This window comes from Peromyscus leucopus, chromosome 6, assembly GCF_004664715.2.
Source record: "Peromyscus leucopus breed LL Stock chromosome 6, UCI_PerLeu_2.1, whole genome shotgun sequence".
Taxonomy (NCBI): Eukaryota; Metazoa; Chordata; class Mammalia; order Rodentia; family Cricetidae; genus Peromyscus; species Peromyscus leucopus.
The window spans coordinates 96,143,742-96,165,458 of NC_051068.1; the positions used below are offsets into that span (position 1 = coordinate 96,143,742).

The 21,717-nt window shown below is 40.3% G+C and overlaps 1 protein-coding gene across 1 annotated transcript; it reads right to left on the minus strand.

Moving 5' to 3' along the window:
- Window positions 1–1,307: 1,307 nt before the first annotated feature.
- Window positions 1,308–18,582, minus strand: Mettl14 (methyltransferase like 14). The gene is made up of 11 exons (XM_028881471.2): window positions 18,369–18,582; window positions 16,387–16,475; window positions 15,513–15,600; window positions 13,208–13,288; window positions 12,773–12,860; window positions 8,827–8,917; window positions 7,452–7,593; window positions 6,454–6,546; window positions 5,953–6,069; window positions 4,342–4,552; window positions 1,308–2,702 (listed from the first exon to the last, which is right to left on the minus strand). Exons 1-11 carry the CDS (start codon window positions 18,432–18,434, stop codon window positions 2,398–2,400), a joined length of 1,371 nt encoding a protein of 456 aa, XP_028737304.1. The 5' UTR covers window positions 18,435–18,582; the 3' UTR covers window positions 1,308–2,397.
- Window positions 18,583–21,717: the final 3,135 nt, after the last annotated feature.

Below are 21,717 nucleotides of genomic sequence, written 5' to 3' on the forward strand. Positions count from 1 at the left end.
TGACAGCTGTAACAATCTATCTCACCTCCATCCACAAGTGGCCTTGAATGAGAATAATTCATGGCCCTTACTTAGCTTTAGCAGAATGGGTGTGTGTGTATGTGGTTTAAGTTTCTCCACATAAGGGCTCAAAATGTAGCTCCCCAATTCACCACAGCCACAGGGTCCATACAGCTGCTGCAGTATGGACCTAGCCTAACTCTGAATGTGACTGCCTTCCTAGCACTTCCAGGCTGACAGCTTTACCTTTCAGAAGCTGTTACTCCTGATCACCATCTCCGTAAGTGGCTCTAACAGAACAGGATAGTTTTGCATGGGTACAGCACTCTTCACTATAGAACTGTAGGTGATCTCAACTACTTCACTGTAAAGCACAATGTCTAAGCACTTTGGGCCTCCTCCTTCTCATCCTTTGAAAGGAGAGATGTGGGAAGAATGGCTCCTGCTAGAAATGGACACTGCCCTGGCCACACTACCTGGAGCTGAATGCTATGTAATGCCAGGCATGCTGCTCTGAAACTTTAGAGGAACGTAAGGCTATGCCACAACTTTTACTGTCCAGGAACAATTAAAGCAACTAAAAACCCGTTTTTATAGATCTTTGTGACAATATGAACTCACAAAGATCCACTGTCTCTGCCCTCCAAGTACTGGGATTACAGGTGTGCACCACCACGCTGGGCACAGCACTGTAAATGGATGAATTTGAATTGTTACCTTCTTTCCTTGACCAACTGATTTTACTGCTTTTCCACATAAGATGGGCTGTGGATCTAAGCCCCAAACTACAAAGAATCTACTCTTTCTCTGTGAGATGAACCATGAAACATATCTGATAGGAGCCTAGGCCAAGTGAACACCATATTGCCACCGTCCTTTATGCCCAGAATTTGGAACACGAGAATCTGACGGAGAATCTATGGAGGGAAGGGATACTCCTTAGTCAGGTCTCCTAAGAACCCACCACTGAACCAATGGGAATTCCTACCTTCTTCTTACAGGTCAAATCTGGCACAGTTTTGCTTTTGGATAATTTATGATTACTGAAATTAAAAACGCCATGACAGCAAATATTCTACCCACCTGTGCTATCTAAAGGGCGTCTGCACTCAAAAGCACCAGCTGGTGTGAGAAAGCCAAGCTCAGCAAGCATTTAACGTGTCAGTCCTTCCAGCTGTGTTCCATGGCTCTCATGTATCCCCATCCGTGACAGGGAGAACGCACATGCAATCCAAAAGAAGAGCTTCACTGTAGGTCGGGCCCTTTCCATTTGCTAACAACAGCAATTTAAGGAAAACCAACTCAAATTTCAAAGTTTTAAAATTTTATTAGAAAAGTTATAGCAAAATAAAAAAGGAGTCACCGAGAACAATAATGTATTATCTCATCTGGCATATCCAAATCCATTCAAGCATGAGTTAAGGTGTGGAAACACAACAAGCATGAAGCTTTCCGCAGCCAACGACAACCAGCCCCGTGGAGAGAAATGCATCACAGTTTTAACAAAAGTCAACCGCAATTCCATCTTCCAAGCTATGTTCTTGCAGGTTTTATGTAATTGCTTTTACATAAAATGTTTTCAGTAGCAACTTTAAAGATTTATGTCATTTCCTCATCACCAAGCATTTATTCTGTAAAATGTCTAAACCAACCCCCTGGCAAATCTGTTTTCACCTTAAGACACATCAATCATCTTAGAAAGTCAATCCAAGATCAAGTCCACACCACTGGCTTGGGTATGTTCCTTCTGTTGCTTCTTAAGAAGCATGATTATGAATCATCTGTAGCTGCACAATTTACATTATGATAAGTTTTTGGTTTGGTTTTTTAAATCTACTAAGTTTTACCTCTTCCTTTACCTACCCTGAGGGCTCCAGCACCCCTCGGATCCTGATCTGGAAGAAAGTGATTTCATTTCATCTCTCAGTCTTCAGTACTCAAATGATACTTCAAGTTATTTTTTAGGATTTAAAAGTAAGGAGGAAATGGTCTACATCTTTTTAGTGTTTCAACAAGAAAATGTTAAAGGCCCAAAAGAGGCTCACCACCAGTCTGTTCTCCCCAGGTTCCCGGTCTCCCGTTGCCATGGAAGCCCATGGCAAGAACAACACAGACCCGACTCCTGCCATGCTCCTGAGATGCAGAAGCCACTGCTTACCTATTTCCAAGCCAAAGCCTCGGGTGAAATCAGTCATTCTGTCCCGCTGCGTGCACGTGACTCACCTACCCTGAGCAGTACTGCAGTCTCTGTGACAACTGCAAGGACCTGGGGGTGGGGTGGGGGTAGCTAAGGTCTTTCTGGCAGCATAGAAACTAAAGCAAAGTGCAAGCTGGGAGTGAGTTCTAAAGTACGTCTCCACAACAGAAGCCAGAGGGGTCCTTGTCAGTGTCTTGAAGTTACCGCGGTGGAAAGCCACCTCTGTGTGTGCCTCCACGACCACCCCTAAAGCCACCTCTTTCTCCTCGGAAATTGGATCTGTTTCTTTCTCGACCTCGGCCAGCAGATGTTCCCCCTCTCCCTCCACCTCTGGGCGCTCCACCACCACGGTCAGACTTGGACTTGGGAGGAGGTGACTTGGGTCTAAGCCTCTCGATCTCCTCTGTACATCCAGTCAGGTACGAATTGGGGGCACTGAAATAGGATGCGTATGTCTCTGCATTGTAGTTACTATTTGTGAGCGTTGGTCCAACCGTGAGCCAGCCTGAAATAAAGAGGAAAAAAAACAGATGAGGCTTTCCATCTTCTTTCTCTTTTACTGGTCCTGTAGGAGCTAGTTCAAAGCCTCAACACATTCTTAAAGCTGGCTCAATTACCCACACAGCCACCATCTCTGTATAGAATGTACAACACCCATGGTCCTATCGTAAAAGGGTTCATATGCACATGCCTTGCTTCTTATCCTAGACTATGGCTTTTGTGAAATATCATCCTCACTGTTCCCCATCCATGTACTGTATTGTTAAAATACCACTAATAAAAAAATATTTTAGGATATAACAAGTTTGGGTTGGGTTAAAATTTCATAACGTATATACATATATCTTTCCTATTTATTTGAAAATAGGGCTGCTGTTTTCTCATTAAATCTTTTCTCTAACACAAAATATACTCAGTTCTCAGGTCCTAGGAGTTCACGCACAACGCTGTTGCTTCTCATGTCATCTTTCCATGGACAATGACTCCTCTAAAGACACACACAGCCAAGGAGATGAACAGACATGCACACCACCCTTCATAACCAAGGAAACAGAACCACAGAAGCTATCCTCCCACCCCAGTCAGAGTGGCTGTGATCCAAGGGAAGGAAACTACTATGGCTGGAGAGGCTGCAAAGGAAGGGGACTCCCACATGCTACTGATGGAAATGTACATTAGAACAGCTGTTATTGGAACACAGTACAGAGGTTTCTCAGAAAACTAGGATGAGGACTTCGAATGACCCAAAGATCCCACTCCTGGGTACATATCTAAAGCAACTAAAACCACAAAGTCCTTTTGTTTACTATAGCGCTATTCACAAGCAGGATATGGAAGTGACCTAGGTGTCACTGATGGATGAATGGATAAAATGACTGTCACATATACACACAAAAGGATGAAATTCTGTTGTTGAGTGTAATGGAAGTGGAGGGCATTAGGTTAACTGAAATAATTTGGGCAAAGAACAAATACCACGTTCTCATTTACAGGTAGAAACAAAAAGTGCATCTGAAGGATGCAGAGACTAGAACACAGGTTACAAAGGCCAGGTAAGAGCGAGGGGGAGGAGCGTGCAGGGAAGGGCAGGAAGGCACAATGATGCAGTTAACTATGAGTGACAACTGAGTATGTCAAAGCAGCATAGAAGATTCAAAACTTTTCCAATACAAAGAGAAACTGAGGAGATATCTACTTCAATTACCCTGACCTTACTACACACATGGACAAAAACATCACTATAACCCCAAAATGTGTATAATTACAAGGTACCAAAAACTAAGTGGAGCAGAGAGGACTTTCAGGCAGCAGAAGTACTCGGTGTAATATTACAATGGTTGACATACACTATGACCAACTTGTCTAACTTCATAAACACTACACCCCACATCAATCCTAAGGTAAATTATGAACTCTGCACAGTTATGTAAGGACTACTGACAATGGGGGAGGCAATGCATGTGTGGGGCAGAGTGGACAGGAAATCTCTGCCTTCTCGGTTTGCTAGGATAAAACTGCTCACATGTGAAGTACAGAGAAGAAGAATCAAATATGTAAGACTTCTATCTTAAACAACACTATGTCCTATTATCTTAGAACTGCATCTCAAAGAATAATAAAACTTTTCAAAACTGAGGTCTCACCTGGCCTGATAGTACTATCTCTTCCGAACAGATGAAGACGTCTTCTTCCCAGACAAAAATGCTCTATTATATGAAAAATCTCTACGGGTTTTTCGATATTGCCGATCTCAGGTTCTTCTGTGATAATTAAGTCAATGTCAACATTAGCATGAATGAAGTCCCCATCTGTGCTTCGCTTCACAGTTCCTTTGATCCCCATGAGGCAATGTTCCTATAACAGAGCAGTCCAATTAATTCTCATTACCAACAATCATATTTCATAGATTTAACGTTTTCAATGTCCTCAATCAATTCTAAAACAAATTCATTTCTATGGGTCATTGGAATGTTTATGATAAAATCATGACAGAAAAGCCTAGATCCCTGGCTGTCAGGCAATTGTCAAGTAAATAAGAAAAACATTTCTTCCCACTTCTACATACTCTCAAATACTTTCATTTCCAAGTCCTACTTCACTTCCAACACAGGTATGAACCACATAACTCTCCACTTTCCCCGCTGGAGTTCCACATCAGTTCAGTTATAACACAATCTACCTCACTGATACAGACCCCAGTGGTTAAAGGCATATGATCCTAAGATGGCACTCCAACTTCAGGTTTGAATCCAAAGTCATATGCTTCTGACCAATTATATAAATTAAAAATGCAAATATAAATTAGAGGTTGCAATGATCCTCCTTAGTTCAAACGTTTGCCTAGGTGGCTCACAGACTTAAGAAAAGTGCTTTACTTACTACAGCATGTTTATTAGAAAAGAATGCACAACTCAAGTAGCCAGATAGGAGGATACATATGATAATAAGGAGTAGGGTAAAGAGGATGGAATTGAATCCTAGGCCGCTTCCAGGCACACCTCCCTCTCAGCAATTCCACAGCTTCACCACCCTGGAGATTTTCTACATCCTGTCATGTACATGATCTGGTTCAGGGAAGATTCAGTAAGACAGATGCTCCCTCCAGTGGCTTCCAAGGTGTAATATGCAAAAGCTCTTACAGCTTAAACTAGCAGAGTCAAATGCAGAAGTCCTCAGTGGTTCTTGTATAGAAAAAGGAGAGATTTGCTGGGTGGTGGTGGCACACGCCTTTAATCCCAGCACTCGGGAGGCAGAGCCAGTTGGATCTCTGTGAGTTCCAGGCCAGCCTGGGCTACAGAGTGAGTTCCAGGACAGCCAGGGCTGATACACAGAGAAACCTTGTCTCGAAAAACAAACAAACAAAACAAAACAAAAAAAGGAGGAAAAGGACAAGATTAGGTAAACATGGCTCTAACTGGTCAGCTATTAAGTGCTATAGCCATTTCTTCTTTCTGAGCTTAGAGAAGGGAAAACTTCTGCATCAGAGCATACACCTAAACTGGAATTATGCCAGTTTACTATATACAGGGAGCCACTGTCTAGCAGTGTGTACTGGTCCAAGATGGCGAAGGAGATACTTTTTAAAGTTGTAATGTAATAAATATAATAAAGTAAAATAAAATAAAGTAAAAATGTAATAAAGCTTGTAAGCTACTTTACAAGCATGAGAGCCTTACCACTGAAATTAATTTTGTAGTATATACTAATTTAGAGGAGAATGAGAATATAGAAAAGAAAGTAAAAAAAGGCAATACCTTTGTTCTCTGAAAAACTGCCTTTGGATCTAGAGTCTTTGTCTTTCCAGGATTGTTTTTATTGGTTTTAATCCAACAAATATCTTCACATCTTCTATAACCCCATTTTCGTAAACACTAGAAATAATTTCAAAATTAAATCCTTAAAAAAATACTTAAAATAACCAGAATTAAGAAATTTTCTAGAGGAATACCAAATTTCAGAGCACCACAACAATTCTGCTCTAATGCAGACAGAAGAAATAAAGGCATAATACATATTAAATAAATCTTTTAAATATTACATTAGTTACTTTTCTTGTCACTGTGACCAAATATCACATATGTGATATACTCAAAAAACATAAAGTACCTTATGTTTTTAATTCTAAATTATTTTTAAACTAGTTCAGAAACTGAAGACAAAGAACATTAATCTGTAGCCTGTAAATCGTATTTTTTCCTATTGAACATAAGAATCCACCTGAGAAGGAACTGAGAACAAAACAACAAACTACTTACTACTCTCCCAAGGTCAAGTCCTTCCCCAGAGCCACACCAGAGGAATATAAATGACCGAGGAGCTGCGATCTCATCGATTTCTAACTTCATAATCTAGAAGGAACCAAAATAATAGTGCATAAGGTTTGCCATTTATCATAAATCCAAAGAATAACTATTGAGACGTATTAGGATCTATACAGATGTATTCTTCAGATATTCTATGAAAGACCATAGAAAATAAATCCTATGCCTGAAATTACTTTGATATGCTGCTGTTTTGTTATTCTAGATACAAGCACCATGCATACGTGTGCAAAAATATATACACGGGCTGGAGAGATGGCTCAGAGGTTAAGAGCACTGCTTGCTCTTCCAAAGGTCCTGAGTTCAATTCCCAGCAACCACATGGTGGCTCACAACCGTCTATAATGAGATCTGGTGCCCTCTTCTGGCTTGCAGGCATATATGCAGGCAGGCAGAACACTATATACATAATAAATAAATAAATAAGTCTTTAAAAAAAATATATATATACACATAAACTTGTTTTCCATATGTGTTCAAGAGAAGAAGTTGATAGAAAGATACACTTACAGAATGATGGAATTTTACTACAGGGATTATAAAAGAAACAGTCAGAGGTTAAGAGAGCCCACAGTTATTGACAAAATGAAATGTAAGTTGGGTGTGGTGGCATATACCTATAGCCAGACAGCTTGGGTGGCTGAAGCAAGAGGCCTACTTGTACCCAGGTATCTGCAGGAAGCTTCTCTTACAGGTGAGTACTGAAAGTCTTCTGCAGTCTCTCTGTTCATACTTACTGCAGTCTAGTCCAGCTCACATGCCAACTGGATGATCTCACTAACCTCATTAAAACCTTCAAAACCTCATTGACTGTCAAACAGAAGACTAAACTCCTAAGAACCACAGTGTAGTGTACTCATAACTCTACTTTCAGACCAAATAAGCACATATTCATCTGAAAGGTAAATATTTCATATAAAGTTTCACCATACGTCATCCCACGTCCAGCACTTCTCATTTGCAGTGATGCCAGTCTCTCTATAGTATTCTTCCAAAGGAGGCTCCAGAAGAATCACATCAAATTTGGGGGTCAATTCTCTGATGTCAAAGGCTTCTATGTCTGCTTGTAAGTACCTAACAAAAGGGGAAAGGATTCTGAAATATCTCCAGTGGTAATGAAGGAAATTCCTTACCCAGTATTATTGGATAATTATTGCTAAACATTATTAACAAGATAATCATGAGCTAACTACTAAATAGCTTTAGTAGGTCTTTTGTTTAACTGCAGACTTTATATCATCAAGCAACATCTTCCTTAGGACATGGACATATTTACAACAAAGTGAAAAGCATATTATTCTCTATGTATATCAAGAATATATTCATTTATTATTATACTGAAAATTTACACTTAGATATCATCTTTAATTTTTGATTTTTGTATTATATAACATTATTTGCACTAGTATATCATTATTTAATTAGGTTAGAAAAATGACATCTGTCTAAACTTCAAATTCCTCCTTTAAGACTTCCTATATATGGACATTATTTATTTTTATGAGCTGTTCATTAATAAATATGTTTACATTAATGGTGCTGTCACACTACCTAATGAACGACTGGTCTTTAATAAAGTTATTTTTACACAGTATGGAAGTATTTTAAGTTCAAGACACTTTTTAAGAGGACATCTATTTATTATTACTGGGGGGGTGGGGAGGGCAGGCCATGGTGTTCAGATGGTGGTCAGAGGCAAACCTGTGCCCTGGGTTCTCTCCTTCCACCTCTACACAGTTTCTGGGTTTGGAACTCAGGTCACTAGGCATACAAAACTGGACAACAAGCACCTTTACCCATGGAGCCATCTCACGGGTCCCCAGTTCAAGATACTTTAAATGTAGGGATTTTTTCTTTTATTTAAGGCCAATGCTTAGACTGAAAACCACAGGCTTTAGTGAAGTCATCACTATCTCTGAAGGACAAGCACTTCCCTGTCAATTAGGTAACAGGTAGAGGACCAGACTTGCCCACAACAAGCTCTACTGAGAAGAGAGTAGCACAGTGATTGCCCACCTCATAAACAAGAATGCAAGAATATGTAGCAAAGCACCATGAGCCAGGCTTTGCAAGCAGTTTCAATGCTACCAGCTCCAGGAGGGCAACTCCACCTTACAGATGGAAACCGTGAGGCAGAATTCACAAGCCTCCCAAATTACCTAGAGGATTAAATGAGAAGCCACTACAGACTCAGCACCAGAGTTTCAAAATAATATAGTTTATTAAAAATAAAAAAGACTAAGGCTACAGAATAAACAGACTGATACTGTAAGTCAGAGTTAGAAAGAAAAAGCTTTGAATACTTACATAGGAGGAGTATTTGATTTAGCTATTAACTCATCCTTTAGTCTGATGAGTTCCCTAAGTTTAGGGTATTCTTCAAATCTGTCAGCTAAACCTAAGGAGGAAAAAATAGTACATCCTAAATTTCAGTTCAACTGAAGTTAGCACTGATAAATACAAGAGTTATGTCTTCTTCAACCATCACTTTAAATTAAAATCTGTAGTTCATCTTTATTTTTGTTTTCCATAAATAAGAAACACTAATAAGAAAATAAATTACATAAACATCTTAAACACTAAAACCGTGGGGGCAGGAGAGACGGATTAGCAGTAAGAACACTTGCTGCACTTCAGAGGACCTAAGTTTGGTTCTCTGCATTCCCATCAGATGGCTCACGACTGCCTGTGACTCCAGGTCCAGGGGATCTGAAGCCCTCTTCCAACTTCTGGAGACACATGCACTCACATGAACATACTCACACACAAACACATACACCTAGTTAAAAATAGTAAATTTTTTTTAAAAAAAAAAGTCTTTAACATGAAGACATAACATAAGAGGGGAAAAGCTTGTAAAGCTCCTTCAGTCAGTGACGTGAATCACATTTCAAATAAAAAAGTTTGAAGACTGCATTGCTGTCGGGTTTGAACACAACAGTCAGCCTCTCGTCTACAGAACAGACGGTAGAACCTGAAGCAATCTGAACCTATCTTCCTCTGTGATCTGATGAGCAGATCTGAGGTGTCCTGTTTGGTGCATGGAGATCTACAATCAGCCTTGGTCCTTGTTTTTTGGCATTAAGACCTTGGAAAAATCAGGTACCTTTTATCATGCTATCATAAAAAATATTCACTGGGTTTTTGTTTTGTTTTGTTGCTTTTGCTTTTAGATCTTAGTTTTAATTCAAATCTCTACTTGATTCAAAATAAAATTAATGTAACAACCCCTTCTCAATTTACAACAACTTTATACATATATTTATCTTGGGAAATCAGGTATCTTAAGAGATGACTCTATATTCAAATATGAGTATACAATTGACTGTAACTTTTTAATGCTATCCTTAAATTCTACTTATAAGAACATTAAAATCAGAGCCTGGAGTGGTGGCATACTCCTGTAATCTCAACCACTGCATAGGCTGAAGCAAAAGGATCACAAGTTGAAGGCTTGGCTGGGCCACATAGCAAGTTCACGGTCAGTCAAACAGCCTACACAGCCCCTCTCTCAAAATGATAAAATAAAATAGGGCTTGGCACTTGCTTAGCATACACAAGGATCCGAGTTAAAGCCCTACTAGTGAGAAAAATAATATATAAAAATCACATTTAAATTAACTCTTCAGGGGTGATGATGCTTACAGCTGACAGAATTTAGTTATATCACATTTAAATTTTTGTATTACAATGATACTATCAAGAAACTAAAAAGACAACTAGCAGAATGAGATAAAATATTTATAAGTCATGTGTATGTACAGAAAATACAAAGAACTCTTTTAATTCAATAGGAAAAAGACAAAAAATGTACAATATAAGCAAAATATTTGGTTATTTATTAAAAATATTTAAGTGGGTTAATGTGCCTATGGGATGCTAAGCTTATCATTAGTCTCCAAGAAAATAAAAATCAAAACCACAGCAGAATGTGGGCCTGATGGCGTAGACTTGTGATTATTGCTACCCAGAGGCTAAGGCAAAAGGATGTTCACTTGGGAGATAGAACGCTTAGGCCATCTTGGGCTACACAATGAGACTATCTTAAAACACAAAACCACAAAACAAATCCAGTGCACCAACCTAGTCTAAACTTTAAGACTTTAAGACATCACACACTTTGGACACAGGAGTTGGAGGAATCGAGCTAGGACTGACCTGGAAGCCTCATCCCTGAGGACTGGCTCTCGGTAATATTCGAAGGTGCTATTCAAGCTGCCAAGGGAGAGGAGCAAAGGTAGTCCTACCCAGCTTTAAAGCCTATGAATGACAACAATGATTGACCCTGCAAAATATCTCCAGTGGGACAATAGTGGCACTTCCATTTTGGGGGTAATCAACAGCCATCTATTTGGACTTAAGGCCCTCTCAATAGGAAGGAGTTCATGCCTAGTACTGTAAACCTAGTAACTATTGTGACTGGAGGTCACAGACCTGAGAGTACCCACTACTGTCATTTTCCTGAAACAATATAATTTCTAACTATATTCTAAACTTATCCTTATATCCACAGGTAAGAGCAGCTCTCACCCTCACACCAAAGAAGCTTCTTTTTTTGCACCAGATGGGGCCTATTACAGAGATCCACAACTGGTCAAAAGACAGAGAACAGGGGACTGTGAGTGCCCAACTCCAACCGATACATCTACAACACAGCCCTTACTTACACCTTAAGCCTCAGGGAAAATCACAGAAGAGGGAGTAGAAAGATTATAGGAGCCAGTACACTTATTGTTACTAAGAGCCAGAGGGCTAGCACACCTACTGTTAGGTGCAATAGGGAAAATGCACCTCTGAAATCTCAACAATCTCATGGTTGCCTGAACAAGACCAGAATAATGACAATACCAGTGGCCATGCCTACATGGACATGGGGAATTCTACTTGGTGCTACCGTGAGACAGGGAGAATCAGTTTCCTCTAGGGATGAGCTACCACATAGGAGGTGCTTAGCCTGGGAAACAAGCACTTAACTAAATGGATACACAAATGCATACATATAACAGCAATAACTAAGAAGAGACCAGGAATGGGTTGGGAGCTACAGGAGGAGCTTGAGGGGAGGCAGATACAGTGCTCATGAACAAAGTTCTCAAAACATTAAAAGAAACATCATGGTGCTGGCTGGAGATGGTTCAGTAGTTAAGACCATTTGTTACTCTTGTAGATGACCCATGTAGTTCCCAGTACCTGCAAGATGGCTCACAGCCACAACCAAATGTAACTCCAGTTCAGGGGTCCTGAAGCCCTCCTTCTGGCCTCCAAGGGCACCAAGCATGCAAGTGATGCACAGACATAAAGCAGGCAAAACACTCATATACATCAAATAAAATTTAAATTAAAAAAAGATCACAACAACCAAACACAAATCCACAATGGCATACTTAACACCCACCAGAGTGGCATAGTGAAAAACACAGCCAGTAACAAAGAATGTAAAGAAGCTTGAATCTTTATACACTACTCATAGGAACAGGAAATGGAATGGCAGGTTTGAAAAGCTTTGGGGGTGATACCTCAAAAATTCAAACATAGAATTAATACACTTTAAAAAAAAATTAAAAAGAATTACATGACCCATCAATTCCATTCCTAGGTGTTTGTCAAAGAAAACTGAGCACATGCCATACAATACTTTTTACGTATCTATAATAATCCATAACTGCAAACCTAAGTGAATAAATAAAATGTATGTATGTATGTATATTTACTTATTACATGGACTATTATTTGGGAATAAAAAGATGTACTGATATATGCTACAGCACTAATAACCTCCGAAAACACTGGCTAAGTCAAAGAAGCCAATCACAGAAGGCCCCATGTTACATGAATTCAATTATATGAAATGTCCAGAATAGGTAGCCAAACTTATAAAGAAAAAAGGTAGACTACTAGTGTTTAATCCTGAGAGGCAGGTTAGAGGAAGGAATGTGGTCCCACTGCTAATGGGTACAGAGCTTTCGTAGAGAAGCAAATGTTCTAAAACAGATTGCTGTACTAGTTGCCAGAAGGCTCTCTATGCACTAAAAGAACACTGAATTTCAATGGATTAATTATAAGGTATATAAATTACATAAAAAAATAGAGACACAGCATTGCTAAAAGAGAGGGAGGTAGAATAGAAGCCCCGAGACCGGAAGGAAGAAGTCAAACCTAAAAAAAGTTTTGTTAGAAATAATCTACAAAATGCACAAATCACATGCATATAACAATACTTTACAGCAGGATAGTCCAAATAAATCTGACATACCTACATCCCTGATGAAATTCTGAGGTCTATGTCCAGTGTCTACAAAATGTTGGCAGTAATCATTATGGGGATTTAAGCTCTGCGTTCCCTAAAGAAATGGTCAAAATTAAATACACAGTATGCACTCTGATGGCAGACACACTAACTTTGTGTGTTTTTATTATGAAGCTGTACAAATTATGACAGATTGAAAAAGCACTAATATTTGAAAACACAACGAAAAACATTATCAACAGTTATTATGTATTATTGATATGAATACACCATTATCACAGGTAAACATCCAAATAGCAGAAGAATATTTCATGAGTAATTTAAGATCTTTATTTTAACACTGAGATCTTTCAAAAATTAAAAAAGTCCTAAGTCCTAGGCCCTTTCAGGCACAGAGCTTAACTGTCAACAGTTTTAAGACTTGAAAATTCTTTATTTTACCTTAAGGAAGGTACTGGAATCTTTGTAAATCTCTTCTTCATATGGCAAATTTTCTTCCTCTTGTTGCAATTCTAGCTCATCCTTGAAAAGGAAAACATAAGAAAACATTTAAAATCTATACACTTAGCTGGGTGTGGTGGCACACTCCTTTAATCTCAGCACTCAGGAGGCAGAGGCAGGTAGGTCTGAGTTCAAGGCCAGCCTGGTCTATATTTAATTATTGCATCTTAAAGCGCAGTGTGTTTTATTTGCCTCAGATATGTTTACACTAGCATTGCATTAAAGTCTTTAGATTTACTTTCTAAAAAAATTTCTGTTGATTTATTTATTTTATGGGTATGAGTGTTTTGCCCTGGGAGGTAAGAAGAGGGCCCCAGATCTATGGATGCTGGGAACTTAATCTAGGTCCTCTGCAAGAGCAGCAAGTGCTCTTAACCAGTGAGCCATCTCTTTAGCCCCATTTTTATTATTTTTAATCATGTGTAGGTATGTGTGCCTGCACGTTGGTATGTACACAAGAGTGCAGGTGTCTATGGATAAGTGTTTGAAACCAAACTCAGGTTTTGCTAAGTGGGTAGGGAGTTGGGAGGGGGCTGTTTATGTATGTGGGTGTAGGAGGGTAATTAACTAGTACTAAGGCTGTATGAAAAAGTCATATGGTCATCTACTATTTTATAAGATATTCAAATACATAGCCATATATAAAAAAGAATTTAATTCAAGTTGCCCTATACAGAGGATAATGCACCTTCCTGAACCATGGGTCGCCAAATAAAAATCCCAGTGAGAGTGTGGGATACCTCCTCTTGAGTCAGAGGTGTCAAGAAGACCCCCCAAACAGGCCATTGCCATTGTTCTTGGTCGCCCCCCCCCTCCATGGTAGACACTAATGCAAGGGTACACATACTTGAGTCACAAGACATAGAGGAACCAAGCTGGTACTAACTAGAAAGCTTCCTCCCTGCTGGCTGGCTTTTATAAGGCTGGAAAGTGCTATGTAGGCCACTGGGGGAAAAAAAAAAACCTCAACAACAGCTTTATCCAGCTGTTACCCTCATGATACAATAACAACTGGCCTGGCAAGGTATGTGTATGGTGCAATCACGGCATGAATGTTATGAGGGTAACTAACCAATTACCTGAAATTCAGGCCTACTCTAAAACAGGAAACGCAAACCTGCTCCTGTAACTCTAACCATAACTTAATGTCTGGGAAGCTCATGAGGCCCAGGGAAGAACCAAGTGGACACAGTATCAAACTGCCCTCTAAATAGGTTAGTTCTACACTCATAGGTTAGTGTAGCTCTCACTACTTAGTAGAGAAGTTTCTTTGTGCAGTGGATAGCAGTTAATCCAGACTCAACTGGTCAAAGTGTCAAGTACCTGTGGAATATTCAGCCATGCCCCCAAGGCTCAGGGAACGCAGCAGAAAAGGGGAAGAAGGATAAAAGACTTAGAGCAGAGACTGTGGAGGACCAAGATGGACATGGCAGGACCGCTGTACTCGTGAACGGACAGCAGCCCTGGTTGTTTACAAACCATCAAGCCAGTCAACACTCCATCATGGAAGGTGAAGGGGCTCATGAGTCCCCATCCTTAGCTGAGGAACTATTAAGAGCTGAGTGTTGTATGGAGGGGGAAGGCTCCATTCTTTAGGGGTGTGGTTCCTGGTAGGTTAATCATGATCTAGTGAATAGCTACACACTCTTCTGTTGTCTATGCACAGCACAAACTAGACTCTGGGTTTTAAACATAGCTGTGAAGTTGGGAGGGAGGATGGAGGAGTGGGAGGTGGGATGGATGCAGAATAATTAGGGGTTAATGTGATCAAAATATACTGCATTAGTAAAAGATTATATCAAATCAAAACAAGTAAGTTAGCTTGGGTTCTTTCAGAAATGGTTATATAGCTGCCTTGGAGTCATGAGTTGTCAAAATACTTTAATCATACTATCTTGTGCTGTTAATATGGAATAATGTCAGCCAAAAGTCACTGCTGCAGCCCCTCAAAATCTGCTGCATTTCTATCAGCTGAAGTTTATGATATACTTATCTTTTTGCTGTTCTGAAGAATATTACTGCCAGTGCTTACCAATAATTATATTGTTTTATATACATAATCATATGTAACTCACATACTCTTACATAAAATGAGCAAACTCACGTGAGTCTAAATAAAAACATAAAGGTTACTCATAAAGATTTTAGCACATCTTAAAATTGAGCTTTCTAAATGAGATGAATCTATTAGAAGGATTAATTTTTTTTCTCAACCATGCAGAAAACCATCTCATTTCCTACTTGCCTTGTATTCTTCTACTTTGTCTTCATCTGTGTCTCCTTCATCCACACACTTCCGTTTTGAATTTGGAGCAGGGGTATCATAGGAAGCCCTGAAAAGTAAGCCGCAACTATCACACAATACAAAGGTGCATATGGATCTGCTTGTATTATTAACAAGCTATAGGAACAAAGTCAAATGTTTCCTGATTAAATATCTATTTATTCAGCTTATAAATCACTCAAAAAGTCACAGGCAATAATTTGTAGCCTATCTTTATAAGAGAGAAACCAAGTGAAAAAATAAGCTACTAGAAAGATTGTATTATGAAAAGAAACTTTTAAACCGTATGTCATTTACACTAGTTTATGTGTATGTTATCCTATATACTATAAGCAAAACTGATACAATTGATAAACTAGAATTTAAAAAATGACATATTTTCTGAATTATCAAATGAATACTACTTTTAGGTTGTATTCTTTTATAATTTCATAAAAATTATAATTTATAATTTCACATTACTTAGGGTATGTAAGCTAATTCTTAGTGTAACATTTCACTTCTACCTATTTTATAAATAGGAACTTAATGTTTTCAGAAAGTAGTATTTCATAATTTCAAACTGACAGTAAAAAAACTGTTTCCAAAATCTCCATTTTCACGATTTTCCTAACAACACATTTATACCTACAATTAATTGTTCAGTAAAAATCAACCCTCAATAGGGGATTCCAGTCCTATGAGGTTCGGGCAGGGGTGCTGCAAGGCCAGCACGGGTACATGGCTGTGACTCACTCCCCCCAAACAACCCCCATGAATAAGCACAACTGAAAAATAAAGCAAGTGATCCTTTCGCACTGTAACCACATCACTAAAACACAGTTGCTCAACATACCTGCACGTTTCCCTGGTCTCAGCAATCTCCCTCTGCTCATCTTTGCTATTTAACACAGCACCAATGCTGTCTGCACTTTCAGCTCCCAACTAGGAAGCAAAAACAACGTTTTAAACACAATGCACTCTTTATACACTGCAAAATGTGTTGCTAATTTTAATATATCAAATAGTCTATAGAAAGCAACCTCTCCCATAACACACTATGCATCGGCTTGAAGATAAACTCTAAGTGAACTGGTAGATCATTTTAATTATGAATGACTTTGCCAGCTGGAATACATTTTATGCATTTGGTTATATTTGAAACTAAATTGATGACTTTTAGCCAATTCTGAATAAAAAACAATTTAGCAGTAGTAGCAATAACCAAAAAAGGCAAAGCACTTCATATGGACTGCTTCATAAACTGTATTCTATCCCATGTTCTCACAAAAATTTATTCAGTTTTATTAAAGCAAAGATTTTAATAAAGTTTACTATAGCTTAAAAATGGTAATGTCTCCAGGCAGTGGTGGTACACACATTTAATCCCAGCATCGGGAGGAAGAGGCAGTCGAATCTCTGTGAGTTCAAGACCAGCCTGGTCTATACATCGAGTTCCAGGACAGCCAGGACTGTTAATAGAGAAACCTTGTCTCAGAAAACCGAAAGAAAAGGGGGGGGGGGGAGAAAATTGGTAATGTCAACTTTGGGTGGCCACTGGGGAAATTCTGCAGAATGCAACCAACGTAAACAAAATATTCTTTTAATCTACTGCTTCATATAACTATCCTCATTTCTCCAATGAAAATTTTCTTCTAATATATGAAATGTTCATCAATTTCAACTCCTACATTAAATCTTCTCTAATTCTTTTTTATTAGAGGACAGAACACCCGCTTCCTATGGTTGGAATGTTTTCTAATTTCCTCCCCATGACTAATTTCTATTTGTAATTCATATCTCAGAATACAAGTCATTCTTTCTGAGAGCTCTTTGAGGAACCAATATTTAACGATGGATTTAGCAAGCTGCCTCTCTAAAGTTTTGTACATTTCCCTCCATCACTTATATCCATTTGTATGGTGCAATGAAAACAGCCTCAGATTTTAAGTAAAACAAAGTGTAATGTGTCCCCTCTGCACGTGTAGTCCATTAATCATCCAGCACTTACATACTCATCTACAAACTTCAATGAAAGCGAAAGGTTTGGAAGGCAGTATTTGGAGAGACAAATCTCAGTTAATTCTCTAGTGAGGAGCGGCCAGGGGAAGCAACAATCTTGGAGACCCATCCCTTGTTTAGTAAGTGAACATAACACTTTGTTTCTAATAATTACAAAGTAAGGATTCAAACACTGGTCGCGGGGAGATTGTATTTTAGTGCAGACTCTAAAATTTACTCTCCGTTTGCTCCCAATGAATCTTTCGACATGATCTCAGGAAAAATACAAACTTCTTTCAAAAATTAATCTCAAGAATGTGAAACTGGGCGCACGCACTGCTCTTCCAAAGGACCTGAGTTCAAGCCCCAGGACCCACCCGTACCTCCAGCTCCGGGGAGACCCGACACTTCGGCACCCCTGCTGGCACTTGGACTCACGTGCACAAACCCCCACACTGACAACAACGTGAGGCTGAATTGGAAGAACGGCAAGACGCGAAACCCCGCTTACACAGGGAAGAGAAATGCAGAGGCTCACAGGCAGCACTTGCCCTTGTATGGACCGCCTATCTCCAATACCAAATCCATCCCCACCACTGAAAAGGGTGCCCCCAACGAGGGGTCCACCAAGCCCGAGAGGAGCACTGGGGGCTTGTCTCCCACAGGCTCTGCACCCGCCTGAGCTAAGAGCAGGGGGAGACTAGGGAATAAAAGACAAAGACCTTGACACTGGCAATAGAGTTCACAAAAAGGGCAGGCGGGGGGGGGGGGGGGGCGGGGGGGAGGGAAGGCGGCCGCGCACGCGCACTGAACACCCCCCGCCCCCCGGCCGCACACCTGCTGAGCTAGGAGCTGCCGCCGTAACTTCTGCCGCTCCCGGATCTCCTGCAAACGGCTGTCCATGCCCAGCTCCTGCGTCTCACCGCCCGACAGACCCGGCGCTCGCTAACACACAAACCCTCCTCCCAAACCAGGAAGCAGAGTCCCGCAGAAGCTTCTGACCGGGAGACTTTCACGTCTCTCAGGAGGGACTTCCGGCGCGCCCGAAACGGGTCGGACTCAGCCAGGAAGTCCCGCCTACAGGACGCCGGTGATATGACGTCATAGGGTGAGGGCCAATGAGGAGGCTGAAGTGGTCTGAGCTCTGAGCCCGGGAAGCCGCTTGCTACCTGGCGTGTCAGTTCTTAACTCTTTCCTAGACGGTCAGGTTTTTACTGATCATGAGGAAAATATTCATCCCTGATCCCGCTAGCCAGCTACCTCCCTGCCAGTCCTGACTTTTTAAATTTTGAGGTATGCGTGTGGGTTTCTTTTACTGCAACGCTAACGGGCTTCCCAACGATTGGATCTCCACTCTCACTAGCTGAGGGACCTTGGCAAGTTAGCGAGCTTTTGTCAAAGGACAGGAGTAAGAGGGCCAGCCTCGGCTACGAAATGAAATCCTGTCCAAAAAAAGCAGAAAGAGTTGGAACGTTCAAAGAGTAAACACCTAGTACAGAGTGTCCTGGAAATGCAGCATGCATTTCTCAAAAACTCCCCTAAGTTGTTCTCTGACCGCCACGTGTGCACGCACATACACAAATACGGGGGACGGGGGTGGGTGGGTGGGGTGGGGGCTAGCTTAAGTAATTTCAAAAAAGCAGCCCTTAAAAATTACTAACATAATGATTGGTAGAATTATATGACAAAAATGTTCATTTCCAAAAAGTATACTGTAAAACACTTTTAATATAGTGTTGATTATATATTTATTTTAAACTCAGTTGTATTACTTGCTAATCATGAATGCTGATTTAAATTTTTTGCCAATGATGGGACTAGGTACTTACTCACTGAGCATTTCGTATGGCAAGCACTGTGGTAGGCCCTGGGGTCTATGAAGTCTCAAAGATTAATATATATCATCCAGTTTACTGTCTAGAGAATATCCCCTTCCCTCCATGAAGTGCTGTGCAGGTTGAATTCTGGGGATTTTCGAGCCCCATATTTACCTACACTGCTCTGAAGGGGTGCTTGGGCTGGGAGTGTAGTAACTATAGTTCAAAATCTCTTGCCTCCCAATAAAAATGACTGAAGGACTGGCAAAAAAATCAGAAGGCGGAACAAACCAAGCTATCATTCTTAATTTCTCATCATTTCTGCTCCTGGAATCCGGGGAATGGGCACCATCTCTTTCTTAAAAAGTTGTAGCCATAGCCGGGCGGTGGTGGCGTACGCCTTTAATCCCAGCACTCGGGAGGCAGAGCCAGGCAGATCTCTGTGAGTTCGAGGCCAGCCTGGGCTACCAAGTGAGTTCCAGGAAAGGCTCAAAGCTACACAGAGAAACCCTGTCTCGAAAAACCAAAAAAAAAAAAAAAAAAAGATACATCAGGTTTGACCAGCCAAGACCCCCTGAAAGATATCCGATGACACCATGGCCCAGATGATCCAACATCCAGAATGGTTTCAAGGCAACTGGCTCCCACAATATAGCCACAAGCGACGTGGCAAGGTATAGATTTATAAAAATGGGTTAATTTAAGATATAAGAACAGTTAGCTCCTATTTCAAATAATAAGATTTTGTTTTTGTTTTTGTTTTGTCAAGACAGGGTTTCTCTGTGTAGCTTTGCGCCTTTCCTGGGACTCACTTGGTAGTCCAGACTGGCCTCGAACTCACAGAGATCCACCTGCCTCTGCCTACCGAGTGCTGGGATCAAAGGCGTGCACCACCACCACCCGGCAGCTCCTATTTCAAATAATAAGATTAATAACAATCCATTTCCTAAATTAGAAGCACTCCAATTTTCATTAGCTTATGTATCTATTCTGTATAGTTCACACACACACACACACACACACACACACACACACACACACACCTACCTTCATTTTTTCTACCATAACCTGATATTGATCCTGTTTCATATCGTAATTGGTCTAATATCTGATCTGTCTAAGTCTTCCTACCATTTGTGGGAAACTACAGTTCTGTCATTTCAAACATGACTAAAATAAGCTGTCCCAATGGCACAGTTTAGTGAGCCACTATAAAGAGCATATGGTGTGTGGAGAAAGGCAGGGTGTGAGGAGAAAGGCAGGGTGTGAGTCACTACAGTGCGGTCTTGTGAATCCTGAATTAAACTATATCTACATGTCTGCAGACATCCCCATCTCCATATCTCCATATACAGCATCAGCCCTCTCTCCACCAATGGACAGGCATTTACAAACTGCAGTTTAGACAAGGATGCTCACAGGCATGTCTTACTGTCAGTGATACACACTTGCTCTGTTAAACAGACACAAGGACTCCTGACCACGGCTGGCATTTGTCAACTGACCTGCCAGCACTAACACCCAGTTCTTCAGTAGCACACATTAGGGTCAGCTAATTTAGTCTGTTCACCTGTTTTGTGATTTTTAGTATAATTTAGTTTATGTTTGGAGATAATTTTCTTGAACACTGGAGAAAACAAAGTTCAGAGTTGTCTAGAATAAGCTAAAATAGTTTAAAGAGGGTAAAGATTTAAAAACTTCTACCCATTAATAAGGCAAAAGGCCATACTAGGCAAAAAAAAAAAAAAAAAAAAAAGGACAAAGCATGAAACTGATTCACCGAAAGGGACTAAAATAAGAAAGATAGGTTTATGGTTTTGTCGGTGTTATGTTAATTTCCTTGATGCAAATTATGTTATGAGATCAAAATAAGTACTTCAGAGGGAAACACAACAAAGTCCAACGTGTGAACTAATTCCTGGGTTTCTCATAATCCATTTTGTATAGCCTTTCAGTAGTTCAAAGAAAACGTTTACTATCTATTTCTTGTATGTGTGAGTGTGACGTGGTGTATGTGCATATGTGGGGCTGTACATGTATGAAGAGACCAAAGGATGATGTCTGGTATTCTGCTATATAGCTTTCCACCTTATTCCTTTGAGACAGGGTCTCTCACTGACCTTGGAATCATGCAGTGGGTAGCCAATCCCAATGATCCTCCTGTCTCTGCCCCTTTCCCAGTGCTGAAGTAACAGGCACATGGGGCTATGCACATCTTTTTTTTTTTTTTTTTTTTTTTTTTAATTCACATCCTCTCCTCCTCAGTCTCCATTCAGAAAGGGGCAGGCCTCCCATGGGCTTGAACAAAGCATGGCACATCAAGTTGAGGTAGGAGGGAGCTCCTTCCCCTGCATCAAGGCTGGACGAGG

Bases quoted from the DNA above. Each gene is read 5' to 3' on its own strand.
- Mettl14 (XM_028881471.2), bottom strand. From the start codon at position 18,434: ATGGACAGCCGTTTGCAGGAGATCCGGGAGCGGCAGAAGTTACGGCGG. The intron at 16,476-18,368 runs GTGTGCGGCCGG...TTTGCTTCCTAG, and splicing joins GGCAGCTCCTAGCTCAGCAG to TTGGGAGCTGAAAGTGCAGA. The intron at 4,553-5,952 runs GTATTGCCTTTT...GCTCTGTTATAG, and splicing joins CAGTTTTTCAGAGAACAAAG to GAACATTGCCTCATGGGGAT.